The 16,660-nt window shown below is 54.2% G+C and overlaps 3 protein-coding genes across 4 annotated transcripts; 2 read left to right on the forward strand and 1 right to left on the reverse strand.

The window, feature by feature from the left end:
- Window positions 1-563: 563 nt before the first annotated feature.
- On the forward strand, window positions 564-9,909 carry aox6 (aldehyde oxidase 6). The gene is made up of 33 exons (XM_068756236.1): window positions 564-611; window positions 1,057-1,114; window positions 1,192-1,288; window positions 1,380-1,488; window positions 2,617-2,743; window positions 2,821-2,882; window positions 3,818-3,901; window positions 4,148-4,216; window positions 4,290-4,431; window positions 4,504-4,596; window positions 4,663-4,814; window positions 4,912-5,005; window positions 5,077-5,186; window positions 5,311-5,495; window positions 5,576-5,738; window positions 5,817-5,894; window positions 5,960-6,129; window positions 6,199-6,325; window positions 6,406-6,625; window positions 6,700-6,824; window positions 6,892-7,025; window positions 7,138-7,225; window positions 7,314-7,400; window positions 7,481-7,672; window positions 7,754-8,077; window positions 8,186-8,314; window positions 8,395-8,469; window positions 8,538-8,590; window positions 8,721-8,835; window positions 8,917-8,982; window positions 9,056-9,244; window positions 9,331-9,498; window positions 9,609-9,909. The coding sequence occupies exons 1-33, from the start codon at window positions 564-566 to the stop codon at window positions 9,657-9,659; spliced, it is 3,984 nt and encodes a 1,327-aa protein (XP_068612337.1). The 3' UTR covers window positions 9,660-9,909.
- A 1,624-nt stretch (window positions 9,910-11,533) lies between these two features.
- LOC137912241 (eIF5-mimic protein 2-A-like) lies at window positions 11,534-14,261 on the forward strand. Of its 2 annotated transcripts, XM_068756590.1 has the most exons (11): window positions 11,534-11,702; window positions 11,797-11,973; window positions 12,050-12,144; window positions 12,248-12,313; window positions 12,460-12,595; window positions 12,686-12,795; window positions 12,864-13,034; window positions 13,114-13,260; window positions 13,337-13,472; window positions 13,539-13,661; window positions 13,743-14,261. In XM_068756590.1, the coding sequence occupies exons 1-11, from the start codon at window positions 11,591-11,593 to the stop codon at window positions 13,772-13,774; spliced, it is 1,305 nt and encodes a 434-aa protein (XP_068612691.1). In that variant the 5' UTR covers window positions 11,534-11,590; the 3' UTR covers window positions 13,775-14,261. The 2 variants fall into 2 exon arrangements, with proteins under 2 accessions (XP_068612691.1, XP_068612692.1); XM_068756591.1 differs by lacking the exons at window positions 11,534-11,702; window positions 11,797-11,973 and having other exon boundaries at window positions 12,423-12,595.
- Window positions 14,262-14,416: 155 nt separating this feature from the next.
- Window positions 14,417-15,813, reverse strand: LOC137912270 (basic helix-loop-helix transcription factor scleraxis-like). Its single transcript, XM_068756620.1, has 2 exons — window positions 15,322-15,813; window positions 14,417-14,594 (listed from the first exon to the last, which is right to left on the reverse strand). Exons 1-2 carry the CDS (start codon window positions 15,811-15,813, stop codon window positions 14,532-14,534), a joined length of 555 nt encoding a protein of 184 aa, XP_068612721.1. The 3' UTR covers window positions 14,417-14,531.
- Window positions 15,814-16,660: the final 847 nt, after the last annotated feature.

Below are 16,660 nucleotides of genomic sequence, written 5' to 3' on the forward strand. Positions count from 1 at the left end.
GTAGAACCCGATGCCGTGACGTTTATTCCTGTAATTGCTGCAGTTCCAGGTGTTCTCTAAACTTCTCTTCCTTTGAGTCGGGTTCTTTGTTTTCTCCATATGATGATGATGAATATATTTATTAGATAGAATGTTAGAGTACAAGTACAGTCACACAGTAGCATGTATTACAGTACAAGTACAGTCATACATCCTGTCTAAGAGGAGCATTTCAAAAAAGCCCTTGTTTCGGTTGAAAGTCCTTTGTACATAAATCATCCACATTTAACAATACCAATAAAACTAATATTAAATTACTCAATTGATGCAATATAACAATAAAATAAAAATATATATGAACCTTGTCCTGCTGTAAAAGCACGAGAAACACTTTACAGTTCGAATCCCACCTTTACGCAACGTGACGTCAGCTGCGCCCAACGTCACGCGCAGCCGGTCCATATAAGGGCAGCTCGCCGGTTTCCTTTTTTTTTTTTTTTTTTTTTTTCAGGTTTTACTTTGAAAGTGCGGGCGGACGCCGCACTTCCTGTTGTTGGTCTTGTCTTCTGTCAGACTCCAGAAAGATGTCAGAAGAACGAGACAAGCTCTGCTTCTTCGTCAACGGCAAGAAGGTGCGTCCGCGTTTAAAGCCGCGTCTTTGCCGTCTTCCGCCGCCATCGGTGCGTCTTTCAGCGCCGATCAAAGACTTTCATCCGCTTGACTAGTCGCAAGTTAATTGGTGATCGATGAGAAGAGTCGAGCCTTTAGAGCGTTCAGTCGCGTCTCGTCGATGAGGTGAACTAAAACCGGCACTTGATTAAACTTTTTTAATGGAACTAAAAGCTTGTTGCGTCACGTTATCAATAATAGGATCATTACGTCATCAGTTCTTGCTGTCATTGATTGGTCAGTTCCCTGTCTGTTACCTTTTCCCTGATTGTCTGTTTGTATTTAAATATATTTACATTTCTCCCATTTTTAATGTGAATTATGTACTTTAAATGTTAAACAAAAGTGCACGTAATGTCCCCGACCCGTCCTCGTCCCCGTCCTCGTCCCCGTCCCCGTCCTCTGCAGGTGACGGAGAGCCACGCCGACCCGGAGACCGTGCTGCTGTCCTACCTCAGAGAACGGCGTATCCTTTCCCGCCGCGTTGTCGTCTCTGAGCTGATTGGCTGCTTGATCAGGTGTGACCTTGACCGCGGCCCCCAGTGAGGCTTCCCGGGACCAAGTCCGGCTGCGGCGGTGGAGGATGCGGGGCGTGCACCGTCATGGTGTCGCGCTACCAGCCCGCCACCAGAACCGTGGTGTATCCTTTGAATAATCCGTTTCTTGCTCCGCCCTGATGGTCGTTCCCGTCGGCGGTACGGCGTGTGAGACGACCTTCACCACGCCGTCAGACATCACTCGGCCAACGCCTGCCTCCTGCCCGTCTGCCAGCTGCACGGCGCCGCCGTCACCACGGTGGAGGGCATCGGCAGCACCAGAACCCGGATCCACCCGGTTCAGGTGCGTGAGCCCGCGGCACGGGTTCACTCCGGGCCGCGGGTGAACAATCGATTACAGCCGTGCAGTGTCGCCGTGCAGTGTCGCCGTGGCAACGATTCTGCATGTTCAACATTACCGGATGTTTCTTCTCTTTTCTACAGCCGACATTGTAACTTCTCATTTTTGGTTTAACTCCAAACAGGTTCCTGAACACACAACACGATGAGACCTGAACACACAACATGAGTCGATCTGGACCCTCATTTGAATTAAATGAACATGAAGGCTTTTACTTTGTAGGAATTCATAAATTGCTGACTCAATGAAACCGCGTCTGGACTCAAACTGATGTTGAAACACACTTTCTGAACAACTTCAGTTGTTTATTAGAGCAGACAACAAGCCCAAAGTGCTGCTGGTGCCTTTCAATGCAGACAATATGCACATTAGTGTAATAAGAATAACAAGAAAAACATTTATTTTAATTTTTAGAAGTTGTGCAGAAGCTGCATCAGAACATTCTGAATGTATCAATACTACAAACAATTACTGCAATTTAAATGCATCTCCAATATAAATATGAATCAACATTTTGTATTCTAAAATTGAATGTGAGATGTCTAAATTGTAAAAGCAAATCCTGATCCAGAATAAATGTATTATTCAGTATAAATTACACCCATATTGTGTGGATAAAGTGCACTAATTGTGTCTTTTAGATTTTATTTCTCACTAGTTTAATCCTTGTCTTTGCATGCAGCCCTGGTGACTAGTCTAACTAACCACAGACCAAACATTTGGTAACGCTTAAACTCAGCGACTAGTTTATGCCTTTTTATTCCAGGTTGTTACTTCAATGCTAAATTAATACGGTCCCGATTTAAACGTTGTGGCTTCCGGGTTTCTTCCCGTCCCTCGTCCAGGAAACGTGATTCAAAGGATCATCACAAATCCCTGCGGAAGCCTGCTGACACTAAACCAATGGTTTAATGGTTATATTATATTAACCGTGTGTGAATACGTTTTATTCCTTCGTACTAAATAGCCTCGGTAGTGCCACTGACAAGCTAGCGGTAGACTTTCCAGCGATCTGATTGGCTGTCGCTTCTCTCCGCCGTATTGTTAGCCAATCATTGAAATGTTTTGCAGGAGCGCATAGCGAAGGCTCACGGCTCCCAGTGTGGCTTCTGCACCCCTGGGATGGTGATGTCCATGTACACCCTGCTGAGGAACAAGCCCCAGCCCCGCCTGGAGGACGTCACGCAGGCCCTGGCCGGTGTGTTGCTTCTCCTTTGATCCCTTTGATCTTTTGATCCACCGGGTGAACCGTCCTCATCGTCTGTGCTTTCTCAGGTAATCTGTGTCGCTGCACTGGGTATCGACCCATCGTCGACGGCTGCAGGACCTTCTGTCAGGTACGGTTGCGGTTTGGTGACCAGCGACGTGCGCGGCACGGTGCCATTACTAAGTGTTGGAGTGATGAAGGTACAGAATACTTGTAGAAACGGATGGCGTGAGGTTTGGACACTGTATTCCCGTAAGTCCCAGGTGAAGCTTTGTCTCCACTGTCCTCTAGCGTCCTCTTCCCTTGAGTTTAGGCTCCTTAGTTTTCTTCTCATTGTGACGTCTGCTGCGGTCCAACACTGTCCAGGTCACGTGATGCCGCTCCATGTCCTGGAGGTCACTGGCTTTGATCTCTTTACCTCACTGGCATGTTCAGGTTAACAACAATCAAAGCAAATCAAACAAGTTCTGGAAGATCCACTTTGTCTGCTCTGCATGTTCAAACTGTCCCGTTTCCACAGAGTGTCCAAGAAAACATAAAACAAGAAGTCTTTGTCACCTCGACTCTGCTCACTTTCACTTCCAGTTCACTATCGTGTCACCGGTGCAGAGCTAAATGCCGCGTCAGTGGGTTTCCTGTCCGGCTGAGTTGAGTCAGCAGGAACCAGAGCGGAGTCCTGACGGGAAGCTTGGAGCTCGTTCTTACTCAATGTTTGCAGATCAAGTGGAGAGATTACATGTTGACTTTGTCTCGGTTACAGGCGACGCAAGCCTGACTACGTTCACCGTGAACCTGTAGTAGAGTAGAGGCGAGAAAAAAACGAGCCTTGAGAAGGAACAAGGTAGAGAAGAGGCAACGGCGCTAACCGCTGTGCCACCGTGCTCCCAAACGACGATCGCTCACACCAGTTTAAAAAGTCACTCAACACTGGGCCGTGTGTTGGGGTGTGATCTCTGGCAGCAGAGGACACTGTCCCTGGACTCCTGCAGGCCCGGTCGAGTCCCACCGGGATGTGTGATCTCGGCCACGCGAGGCTCCGTGTGATGCGGTGCTTTCTGCATGCAGGAGGCCGCCTGCTGCCCGGACGACGCGTGTGGAAGCTGTTGTATGAACGGAGAGGACGGTCCTGAAGAACCTGAAGAACCTGAAGTACCTGAAGTACCTGAAGTACCTGAAGAACCACCGCGTGTGAGCTTTTGTTTTCCTTGTTGTTGTCCTTTATTTTCTTCTGGTTTTCCTGGGGACGCTTCATATTACAGTAGAAGCGTCCGTAGACTCTAACTCGAGTGGAACCGGGACATCCTCACGAGCCCTGAGAGCCCAGGTGTCCCTGGACCTGGTCCTCGGCTGTACTCTGAGGCTGCGATGACTCATCCTTGTTTTTCATCCATCCAGCTGTTTGACGAGGAGGAGTTCCTCCCCCTGGACCCGACCCAGGAGCTGATCTTCCCTCCTGAACTGATCGTACGTCCCTCGGCAGGAGTCACTTCATTCGCTCCGGTGACTGTCACATTAAGAGACGGCTTTGTGTCCCCAGCTGGAGGCCAAGGCGTCCCCGAAGACTCTGACTTTCAGAGGGGAGAGGGTGACGTGGGTGTCCCCTGCCTCCCTGGAGGAGCTGGTCCAGTTGAGGAGCAGTAACCCCGAAGCTCCCCTGGTCATGGGAAACACCCACATCGGTGAGCAGCAGCAGCAGAAGTCCGACACGACGGCGTCAGCGCCGCGGTCCTGAAGTCCGACTTGTGTCGCAGGTCCAGAGATGAAGTTCAAAGGCGTCCTCCACCCTCTGATAATATCTCCAGCCCGAGTGGCGGAGCTGTTTGAAGTCGCCCAGACGTCCCAGGGTGGGTCATCTCCCGGCTGGGGGGGTGAGAACCCAACGGCTTTGTCTAACCCTGTCCTCCCTGCAGGGGTTTGGATCGGCGCCGGCTGCAGCCTGTTTGAAGTCGGCTCCGTTCTGGAGAAGCTGCTTCCTTCGTATCCCGAGGAGAAGACGGAGCTGTTCAGAGCCCTGATCCAGCAGCTGAGGAGCCTGGGAAACCAGCAGATCCGGAATGTCGCTGTAAAGACGCTGCTCCTCCTCCTCCTCCTCCTCTTCCTCTGCTGTTGCTGGAGCGTTCTGTAGTTGTTCAGAAACCACGTGTGTGTTTCACATTCAGACCCTGGGGGGCAACATAATGAGTGCGTACCCGAACTCCGACCTGAACCCCGTCTTGGCTGCCGGGAGGAGCCGGCTGAGCGTCATCTCTGACGGTAAGCTGGCGCCGCAGGAAGTGTGAAGAGGAGCGGCTGCTGTAAATCATGGGCGTGTCTGAAACCGCCAGGAGGAAGACGAGAGGTTCCTCTGGATCGAGACTTCTTTGTCAGCTTCGGGAAAACCGCCCTGCAGCCCGAGGAGATTGTTCTTTCTGTTCTGATTCCCTTCTCCAGAAAGGTCATTCATTTTAGTTTGCTCCAGCCCAAACTCTGCAAGCGGGGATGAAGAGCCTTCACTTCCCTGTCGCCTCCTCTTCTGCTCCTCCTCTTCCTCCTGTCCTCCCTCCGTTTCCCTCCCGCAGTGGGAGTTTGTTCAAGCTTTCCGCCAGGCTCCCAGGAAAGACGGCTCCTTCGCCACCGTGACCACCGGGATGAGGGTGCTGTTCTCCGAGGGCTCCAGGGTGGTTCAGGATCTCAGCGTTTACTTCGGGGGAATGGGGCCGACCACCGTTAGCGCCGCCGAGACCTGCGCCGCCATCATCACACGGTCTCTGATTGCGCCCCTTCATCCTGACTTCAGGTGGACAGAATGAGCTCAGATCCCATTTAATAACCTGCTTCCTTCAGGCCCTGGGACGAGGAGACCCTCGGCCGGGCGTATGACGTCCTCCTGGACGAGTTGGTCCTCCCGCCTTCAGCTCCTGGAGGGAAGGTGGAGTTCCGTCGCTCTTTGACGCTCAGCTTCCTGTTCAAGTTCTACCTGGAGGTCCTGCAGAAGCTCAGAGAAATGGTAGGAGGGTCGGACCGCACGACCGGAGATAGGAGCTGGGATATTACAAACCGGGACTCGCGGCGTTGTCGTCGACAGGGCGTGGTCACAGGCGAGGTCCAGGAGGCGATCCAGCCCCTCCCCAGAGAGCTCCAGCGCAACCTGCAGGAGTTCCAGGTGAGAACGTCTCCTGTCTCACGGGCCCCTTCTCTGAGACCTGCTCTAAGCTTCTCCTTCTGCAGCATGTGTCAAGGAACCAGAGCGACTGGGACCCGGTGGGACGTCCCATCATGCACTGCTCCGCCATCAGCCAGGCCACGGGGGAGGCTGTGTACTGCGACGACATCCCCAAGACGGACGGGGAGCTCTTCCTGGTTCCAGTCACCAGCTCTCGAGCGCACGCCAAAATCACGTGAGGCGAACGAGGACCGGCCCGATGTCTGGCGCGCTGTGGTTAAATCTGTCCGTGTCTGTCCAACAGCGGGGTGGACGTGAGCGAAGCGCTGAAGCTGCCGGGCGTCTTCGACGTGGTCACGGCCAGAGACATTCCCGGGAAGAAGGTCCGCGAGGCGTACGGCTACACGGAGGAGCTGTTCGCCGAGAGCGAGGTGGTCGTCCGGCACGCCGGCGGTTGTCGGGTGGGGGTAGAGACGTCCTCCTGAGCAGTCGTCTCCCCGTTTTTCTGCAGGTGTCCTGCATCGGGCAGATATTATGTGCGGTGGTCGCCGATTCGAGGGCGCACGCCAAACGAGGAGCGGCGGCCGTGAAGATCGGCTATGAAGACCTGCCCGACCCCGTGTTCACCATCGAGGACGCCATCGCGAGGTCGTCTTTCTTCGAACCCCGGAGGGACATCCAGAGAGGACGCCTGACGGAAGCCTTTCAGACTGCAGATCGTCTTTTTGAAGGTGCGCCGGCGGCGTCCGTGCGCCCCGGGGTAAAAAAAGCGGCTCTTTCGTAACTTCCATGCGTGTTTCCTCAGGAGAGATTCGAATGGGGGGCCAGGAGCATTTCTACATGGAGACCCAGAGCATGCTGGTCGTTCCTGTCGGCGAGCAGGCGGAGCTTAACGTTTACGTCTCCACTCAGTCGCCGACGACTGCTCAGGCACGCCGACATTTCGCCGTCCGTCGTTTAAACGCCGAACCGGGTGTGAATAACGGTGTGAATGCAGGAGGTGATCTCGGAGACGCTGGACATCCCGTCCAACAGAGTCGTCTGTCACGTCAAACGCATCGGGGGGGCGTTCGGCGGGAAGCTGACTAAAACCGCCATACTGGTCAGCATCACGTCTGTGGCTGCGTGGAAGTGAGTCACGCTCGTTTCCTTTCGCGAACGTCGTTGGAAGGAGGCGGGGTCAGGCGCGTCCACTGGAGCCCAAATAAGGTGCTAAAGCCGTGTCGTTGAATCGTCTGCGCAGGACCAATCGCGCGGTGCGCTGCATCCTGGAGCGAGGCGACGACATGCTGATCACGGGAGGCCGCCACCCCGTCCTCGCGAAATACAAAGTACGGCCACGCCCCTTCGGCGAGATGCGTTTTCAGACCGCTTGTTGGTCCAGTTCGGCGTGGACAGTCTAATCCGTGATGTCTTCAGGTGGGGTTCATGAGGGACGGGAGGATCGTGGCTGCAGACGTCCAGTACTTCATGAATGGCGGGAACACGGTGGATGAATCGACCCTGGTGGGCGCCGTCTGGACTTCAGGTCTGCGTGGAGACGAAGGCAGCGACGCGCAGTCATTGCTCGTCTTCTTGCTCTCCAGGTGGCGGAGAAGGTGCTCCTCAACTTGGACGCCGCCTACAACATCCCCAACCTGCGGGGCAGCTGTTCCATCTGCAGGACCAACCTGCCCTCCAACACCGCCTTCAGGGGCTTCGGCATACCCCAGTGCCTACTGGTGGTGGAGAACATGGTCAATGACGTCGCCATGGCGCTGGGACGCCCTGCAGACCAGGCCCGGCTCCGCCTCCTGCTCTTGGTGTCAGATTTTGGTGGTCGGAGCCCGGTCTGACCGCTTACCTGTTCTCCTCGGCAGATCCGGGAGATCAACATGTACAGAGGCCCGTCGGTCACCCACTACAAGCTGGAGTTCGACCCGGAGAACCTGCACCGCTGCTGGGAGGAGTGCATGCTCAAGTCCGACTACAGAGCCCGGCGGGCAGCGGTGGACCAGTTCAACAAGCGGAACCGCTGGAAGAAGAGGGGCGTCGCCATCATCCCCGTGAAACACGGGATCGGCTTCTCGGAGCCCTTCCTGAACCAGGCTGGAGCTCTGGTCCACGTCTACAAAGACGGCTCGGTTCTGGTCCTTCACGGCGGGACGGAGATGGGTCAGGGCCTCCACACCAAGATGCAGCAGGTATTTCCATGCAGGATTTTCTCGTTTGGGTCTTTGAATGGGCGTCGCCCTCGTCCACGCGGGAGACGGGTTTCTTGTCCTTTCAGCTCAACGGTTGCTTCTTTCTAGGTGGCCAGCAGGGAGCTGCATATTCCCTCCTCCAAGATCTACATCAGCGAAACCAGCACCAACACCGTCCCCAACACCGTGCCCACCGCCGCCTCCTTCGGGACGGACGCCAACGGCATCGCCGTCAAGGTGCGCCCGCGGCGGTTTCAGGCTCCGCCCCCAGGCGCCCGGGCTTAAAAGCGACTTACGTTTGATTTCCTCTCATTCAGAACGCCTGCCAGGTTCTGTACCAGCGACTGGAGCCGTTCCGCAGGAAGGACCCCAAAGGATCATGGGAGAGTTGGGTATGATTCGGTAATGGATGCGAGGACGTGCCGCCGTCCCGGAAGTGACTTTCTCTCTCTGCGCTCAGGTCAAAGCAGCGGTTTTTGATCAAGTCAGCTTGTCGGCGACTGGATTCTACAGGTAGGACAGAAACGCGGCTGCTCCGGTTGGACCCGCCCGCGCGGGGACTCACGCCTCCACGCCGGCGGGTCCAAACGCGGCTGCTCCGGTTGGACCCGCCCGTGCGGGGACTCACGCCTGTTGTCCTCAGGGGTCCGGAGTACTACATGGACTGGGACAAGAAGGAGGGGCACCCTTACCCTTACTTCTTGTATGGCGTGTGCTGCTGCGAGGTGGAGGTGGAGGTCCTCACGGGAGACTCCCGGGTGGGTTGAACCCGTTCCGTCGGAGGGTTTGGCGTTGGCGCCCGAGACGTCTCTGAGCGGCCTCTCATTTGCTCCCTGCAGACGGTGAGGACGGACATCGTGGTGGACGTCGGGAGGAGCCTGAACCCCTCTGTGGACGTCGGCCAGGTGAGTGAAGGTGATCCTTTCCTCTTCCTTTTGTCTTGCCTCCATTTTGTCTTCCCGCCCCCGCCCCCCCCAGATTGAAGGAGCGTTCCTGCAGGGCGTCGGCCTCTACACCATGGAAGAGCTGAAGTTTTCCCCCTCCGGGCTCCTGTACACTCGAGGCCCGTCTCAGTATAAGATCCCAGCCGTGTGCGACCTGCCGCTTCGCCTCAACGTCTACCTGCTGGCGGACTCGTACAACCCCCACGCCATCTACTCCTCCAAGGTCAGCGGGCGGCTCGAACGCCCCGTGTGGCGGACGACCTCGCAGCTTCGCCCGGCTGATGCCGTCGCCTTGTCCTCCTCCTGCAGGGAATTGGCGAACCCACCCTGTTCCTGGGCAGTTCCGTGTTCTTCGCCATCAAAGAGGCCGTGGTGGCGGCCCGCTCGGAGTCCGGTCTGGTCGGCCCGTTCCAGCTGGACACGCCTTCGACACCGGAGAGGACCTGCCTGGCATGTGCCTCCCCCTTCATTCAGAAGGTAGAACAACGTCAAGCAGAAGTCCTTCCAGATGTGCGCGGTTTATTTACGGCAGTAAACACCGTTGCCTTTTATTGACACTTTTTTTTTTTTTTACGATTATTTTCCAGATTCCAACCAGCAAACCAGGATCCTTCAAACCGTGGGCTTTAAACATCTGACAGATTTTATGATGTGCCTAAACGAGAAACTAGTTTTAAACTCAGCAAACAGTATCTTTAACTTTAACGAATCATTTACTTTAGGGATTTGCTTGTACCTGTTATTCTAGAGAAACACGAGGCTTTGAAAGCCTGGCCGACCCGACACCGGGAAGCTGTAGAGAATCAATAACCTCTTCAGTAGGATGTAAATCTAATTGATTGTGCTCTCACATCCGACCGGATCAGAATAAATTCTTCAACATTTATCGAGCACAAACCCGGTGTGTCGCGTGTTTCTTCAGTAGCCCCCCGAAAACAATCAAATGCACACATGACCCACGCCCAAATACTCCTGTAGCCCCGAGTACTGCGTGTGTGTGGTACTCTCTGTAGACAGTATCTTGGGTGTACTGCGTGTGTGTTCTGTACTCCCTGTCGCTCCCACTGTCTCCAGCAAGCTAAAAACATAATCAAATACAGGTGTTTGATCTGTTACCGATCGACCTATCAGAACACAAACGGATTCAGGAACAGTCTATTTCCTGCAGCAATAACTAGTGTAATAAACGTCAACACAATCTATACCTCGTGGGCCTTAAGGGGCAGAGCTAATCAATAGCATTATAGCATGTCATGCAGCATGCGGCATGACTTGCTGCAGAGACAGAGACAGCTATTGATGATCAATACACTGATAATATCAGAATCATTTTAGAAGTTTGTTTTAAGTATCAGATGTGGTCATTGACTGGAACGGCCCACCTGCAGCTCGGAAGACATCAATCCATCAATCAATCCATCAATCAATCAATCAAATTGCACTCGCTGTGTTAATTGTTCATTTATTACAGGTTGTTATAAATACAGAAGTGAATTAATAACCTGTTAACGGTGCTGCCACACTGGGATTGAAACATAAACGCAAATGTTCGTGACGGAGGTTGACCAGATCGCGCATGCGCAGAGGGCGGCGTCACCGGAAGTCTTCGCGCGGAGGCTTTTTTTGTTTTGTTTAGGCCCACTTGGAGACTCGACGTTTGACTCGATTCGCCTGGTTGACAACCGCTTTATTATCTGCATTAATTTCGGTGAGTACCCGCCGTTAACGCTCCTAAAAAACTGTCGGGCACTCAAAGTCGCCGTTAAAGACTCCAAAATGCCGGGTCGGACGGTGCGAAGCGGCGCTTTTAAGCCGGGTATGTCGACATCATTGTCGCCGCCGGAGGGCGAGTTCTAGCCCTTTCTCTTCGGCTAACTAAGTTAGCTTTAGCCTCATGACGCTCACAGACTTGAGGAATACCTCGACAGGAATTAAAAGTCTGGTGTGACATTTAAATGAGGGGTTGTGCTTCAGGTGTTTCGTGTGGACACCGTCCACGTTGTGAGTTAATATTTAAGCAAACACCTTTAGCCAGCTAGCGGGCCCTGCTAACCAGCTCGGCGCATGGTGAGGCCCGGAGTTAGCTGATGCTAATGGAGAGCTAGCTACATGTCGATTTTTTTGGGGGGGGGGAAATACCGCAATAAAATAATGTCGATTTTTTTTTAAGGGGACGAATTCCGCAACAAAATAATGTTTATTTATAAGAACATCGATTAAAAACAGTTCCGCTTCCGGTTGACGGGAAATTATTTCCATCCAGCGAACGATATGGTGTAAAAAAACAAAATACGGGAACTAGCAATAAACTATTCCGGAGTGATTTAGACGACATTTTACTATTCCTATTCTGTTGAACCGACGTTTCTCGTCGCTACGTCATCTGGCAGGCGGGTCTGATCTGTTAGATAAGAACACGCCTTGTGACGTCACGGGGAATCTTTCACAACACGAGCGTCACACGCTTGCGCGTTGCTCGTGATTGACGTTCCAGCGCGTCGTCTTGGTTTGTTCTCGTTCCCGATGACGTGGAACCGCATCGGTACTCGACATTTAAGCACGTTTTTAAATGCTGAGCTTTATTGATCGTGATTTATTCCCTTTCAAGGTGTCTTTTATGAATAATCAGAAGCCGCAGAAGCCGACGCTTACAGGCCAGCGATTCAAAACAAGGAAAAGAGGTCGGTGTGTCTTCCTCGTGTCTCCGTCTTCACATCCCGGGCGGGGTTTTATTTTATCTTTTATTTACAGAAACTGCTTTCTTTGCCCCTCCAGATGAAAAGGAGAGATTTGACCCTACTCAGTTTCAAGAAAGTATCGTACAAGGCTTGAATCAAACTGGCACTGACTTGGAAGCAGTTGCGAAGTTCCTTGACACCTCTGGTGGGAAGCTCGACTACCGCCGGTATGCAGAGACCCTCTTTGACATCCTGGTCGCCGGCGGAATGCTGGGTGAGTCTCTGCGACGCGTCGTTCGGGAGCCGTCCGAACGGTCCCGTTTACACGTGGTCGTTTTCCTCTCCTGCAGCGCCGGGCGGGAATCTATCGGACGACATGACCCGCACCGAATTCTGCCTGTTCACGGCACAAGAGGACCTAGAGACGATGCAAGCGTACGCTCAGGTAGCGAGCGTCGCCGGCTGCCGTGTGTCGTCGCCGTGGAGCTTAAAGCTCTGACGCCGAGCTTTTGTCTGTGTGACCCCCCCCCCCCCCCCCCGCTAAACAGGTGTTTAACAAGCTGATCCGGCGTTACAAGTACCTGGAGAAGGGCTTCGAGGATGAGATCAAGAAGGTGAGTGTTGGAGCGGGACGTTGAGGGCTTTAAAAGTGAGCAGACGGTGCCTGATTTTTTTTTTTAAAAATTATGTTGCGAGTCCTTGAAATGAATAAATCGCACGCAGGCATGTGCCGAAACCGACGGGTCCGTTTGCTCCGCAGCTGCTGCTGTTTCTCAAGGGCTTCAACGAGTCCGAGCGCAACAAGCTGGCCATGCTGACCGGCATCCTGCTGGCCAACGGCAACATATCGGCCTCCATCCTGAACAGCCTCTTCAACGAGAACCTCGTCAAAGAAGGTGAGCGGATCGGCCCGGAACGCGTCGCTGCGCCGCTTCCGAGCCGATCCCACAACCCGCAGCGCTTTGTCCCCCCGTCCGTCCGTCCAGGCGTGTCTGCGGCCTTCGCCGTCAAGCTGTTCAAGTCGTGGATCAATGAGAAGGACATCAACTCTGTGGCCGCCAGTCTCCGCAAAGTGGGCATGGACAACAGGCTGATGGTGAGTCTCCGTTGGGAGCGGCGGCGGGGCATTGGTTCTCGGGGTTTACGCGTTCCTGTCCTCCGCAGGAACTCTTCCCCGCCAACAAACGGAGCAGCGAACATTTTTCCAAGTACTTCACCGAGGCGGGCCTGAAGGAGCTCGGCGACTTCGTCCGCAACCAGCAGTCCATCTCGGCCCGCAAGAAGCTGCAGAAGGAGCTCCAGGAGCAGATGTCCAGCGGCGACCCTCAGAAGGAGGCGAGGCCGCGGTCTTGTGGGTCCGTCCTGTGGCCCGAGAGGAGGCTCTGACCCCGCCTGTGTGTGTGTGTCGCTCCAGATTATCGCCTTCACCAAAGAGGAGATGAAGAAGGCCAACCTCTCCGAGCAGGCCATGATCGGCATCATCTGGACCAGCGTGATGAGCTGCGTGGAGTGGAACAAGAAGGAGGAGGTGGTGACCGAGCAGGCCATCAAGCACCTGAAGGTACTCCACGCCGCTGCTTTCAGCGCCGATCGGCGATCGGTTGATTGATCACCCGCCTCCCTGTCTCTTCCTGCAGCAGTACAGCCTCCTGCTGAAGGCCTTCACCTCCCAGGGTCTGTCTGAGCTCAGCCTGCTGCTGAAGATCCAGGAGTATTGCTACGACAACCACTTCATGAAGGCCTTCCAGAAGATCGTGGTGCTCCTCTACAAAGGTGCGTCGTCGTCGTCGTCCTCACCCCCACCCCCGCAGGTCGGCCCTAACTCTGTCCTCTGAACAGCTGACGTGTTGAGCGAAGAGGCCATACTGAAGTGGTATTCCGACGCCCACCTGTCCAAGGGGCGGAGCGTCTTCCTCGAACAGATGAAGAAATTTGTGGAGTGGCTGAAGAGCGCGGAGGAAGGTAAAAAAAACGGACGCCGTGGACTGAGATTGGCTGGAAGCTCGCGTCACGTGACCTCGTTGAACGCTTTCCCCTCTGCAGAGTCGGAGTCGGATGACGAGGAGACGGACTAGGGCCTCGGCGGCCGGAGGATCTTTTTTATTAGCAGGAGGAGCGGTGAATCTTCTACTTTAGGCCCAGCTCGCTCTCTCTCTCTCTCCCCCTCTCCCTCTCAAAGTCATTTATTTTGAAAGAGAAGCGCTCCTTCCTTCCTGCCTCCCTTCGTCCCGCGGCGGACGGTTCCTTATTTCGGTTGTAATAACGTCTTTTACGATTTGGATACCAAACATTCCACGTGATCTCGGCGGCAGCAGCTCAAAAACCTGATTCAGGAAGTGACTTATTTTTGAGTTTATTTGATTTGGCCAAAGCCCCCCCCCCCCCCTCTCTTTGTAATTTGCTTTAATCCCCGCTCGTTCGGGCCTCACCTTTCCTCCCGAGTAAACCTGTTGGACATGTCGACGTCCCCCAGTTGGCTAACTGGTTACTGTGGTTTCTACTTTCTTTAATCTGATATAAACCAATTGACTTTTTTTATGAAATAAAGATTATTGAAATTCATTCCTTTTGATTCTTTTCTTTCTTTCCCAAAAGCCACGTCAGTGTTTAAAGTCGGTTCCTGCGAGGTGAAGACGTTTGTCTCACAACTCAAATCGCTCGCTTCGGGCGTCGTCTTTCGCACGCCGGGTGGATCTGGAGTCGGGAAGAACGGCGGCTGGAGAGAAACCCGTTTATTGTACAAAAATACTTTCTTCAGCTTAACAGAATCTCCAGTGCAAAGACGGTTTTCAGGTATTCAAGTACTCCCGACCGAGAGGTAGGCCTTCGTGTTTATCGTCGCTTTGAGGTAGGGCGAGGATCCGGTTTCAACGGGTCGCTCTCTGAGCCGCATTCCTGTGCAGGCGGAACCGCGGTTTTATCGGTTGTGCAACAACGCAAAAGTAAACATTTCTGTGAGGCGTCAGTGGGGTGAAGCTGCACGGAGCTCTGCTCTCCTGCAGTCAGTGAAGGCAGCAACAAGTTCGGCTTCCTGACGAGGGTTAGGGTGACGTCACCAAGAGCAGATCCCAGATTGACCCAATTAACAGACCGGTGATGACGTCACTCCATCTGCAATCCCAGGGTGTTCGTTCACTGGGTCCTAATCTGGGATGATCGGGAGGTGCTGTATTGATCATGTATTGATCAGGGCGGGACTCGGTGTCGTCATTCCTGTGTTTAAGCAGATTAGATAAAAGTCTGGACCAGAATCTGATTGATGTTTGTTGAACCAAAACAAAGAAGCTTCGGATCGGGTTTCGTGTTGTTGCAGTTCCACATCCGGCCACTAGTCGACCCCAGTCAAAGCGTGCTATTTCTGACAGACGTGGAGGCGTCATCAGCTCCAAAGGCAGCAGCTGCTCGTCCGTGACCGGAGCTGGACGGGGGGGTAGTTTTCATGGGACCAGAATAGCCCCCCCCCCCCCCCCCCCATCTCGCCCCAAAACCAGGGCCCGGTGCGTCTGAAGTCCTGCAGCAGCGTCTTCACGCGTCTCCCCCCGTCCCTGAACCAGGACCCTCCTCCCACCATGAGGGGGACGTGGTGACGTCACTGGTTCTGTGAGGGGGAATGGCGACTCACCAGCTTCCTCTGGTTGCTGAGGCAGAACGTGCAGATGGGTCGCAGAGAGGCGGTACCGTGCAGGATGCTCCGGTACCGGACGCACGGCTGCCCGTCCCGGCACTCCTCCCCCAGCAGCAGCACGTTCGCCAGGTGGGACATGTAGCTGGAGGCCAGGCGCAGCGTCTCGATCTTGGACAGCTTCCGGTCGGCGGGCTCGGTGGGGATGAGCGTGCGCAGCGCCGTGAACGCGCTGTTCACGCTGTGCGTCCGGTCTCGCTCCCGCGCGTTGGCCGCCTGTCTCTGCTGGCTCTCCCCGGAGAGACGCGCGTCTCCGCCGCCGCTGCGACGTCTCGTCCTCCTCCTCCCTCGTCTCGGCGCACCGGCCTCCTCCTCCTCCTCCTCCTCCTCCTCCTCCTCCTCCGCCTCCTCCTCTTCCTCCGCCAGGTCCGGCTCCACGCGGGGGCTGCAGCCGCCGGTGGAGCCGTCGCGCTCCCTGGATGCGGACTTCATCCTGCAGGCTCTGCTCGGGTCTGACTGGGGCTGCCGGGGTCGTGCGCGTCGGGGGGGGTGAAAATAGCACCGGGGGGGACGAGCAGCTGCCGCCGATCCGGTGACCGAGGGGGTTCGGGCCGTCCGGCCCCCCGGCCGCGTTCTGGGGCGGACAGGTGGAGCGGAAAGGGAGGGGCGGGGCGGATGGGGCACCTGTTGCGGTCTGCCCCCCCCCTCCACCTTACCCAGTGCCATCTTTGGGATGGCACATTCATTCAACTTTTAGTTGAATGAATGTGTGTTGTGCGCCTCGAGCTGGGACCTGAGTGCTGTTTTTCGTTTGTGCATGAGAGTGTATGAATGACATTAAAGATTTCTTGATTCTTGATTCTTGATATAAATATCGATGCCTGTGTTGGAGCTCAGACCGAACCTTTCAGTCAGGTATTCAGGGAGACGGTGACGTCATATTGTTGCCAGTAGAGGGCGGTAGACCTCCAGTGATCGATGGTTGAGGCTTCACCGTGTCTCTGAGGACAGTTTAAATCAAACAGTAAAAAAACAGGGGTTAAAAGATGCCGGAATCGGCATCGGTGACCTTTATGACGTCATAGGTCGAGCTATAGGCGGAACCTATGACGTGAAGGCGTCATCAGGGGAAAAGAAAGCACGGCATTCTGGGTAGGGGCCTGTGCCTGAAGGAACATTTAACACCTTACAGGGATCTTTATTTGTTTTCTTACAAAACAAAGCTCAAACAAGCTTTGATGAGAAGTCATTGATTATACATTGATTAGATATATACAAAACAAACGTGAGACAATATAGAACAACAAAATAAATAAATTCTGATACAGAGGGGTCGCTT

This window comes from Brachionichthys hirsutus, chromosome 24, assembly GCF_040956055.1.
Source record: "Brachionichthys hirsutus isolate HB-005 chromosome 24, CSIRO-AGI_Bhir_v1, whole genome shotgun sequence".
In the NCBI taxonomy this organism is placed as follows: domain Eukaryota; kingdom Metazoa; phylum Chordata; class Actinopteri; order Lophiiformes; family Brachionichthyidae; genus Brachionichthys; species Brachionichthys hirsutus.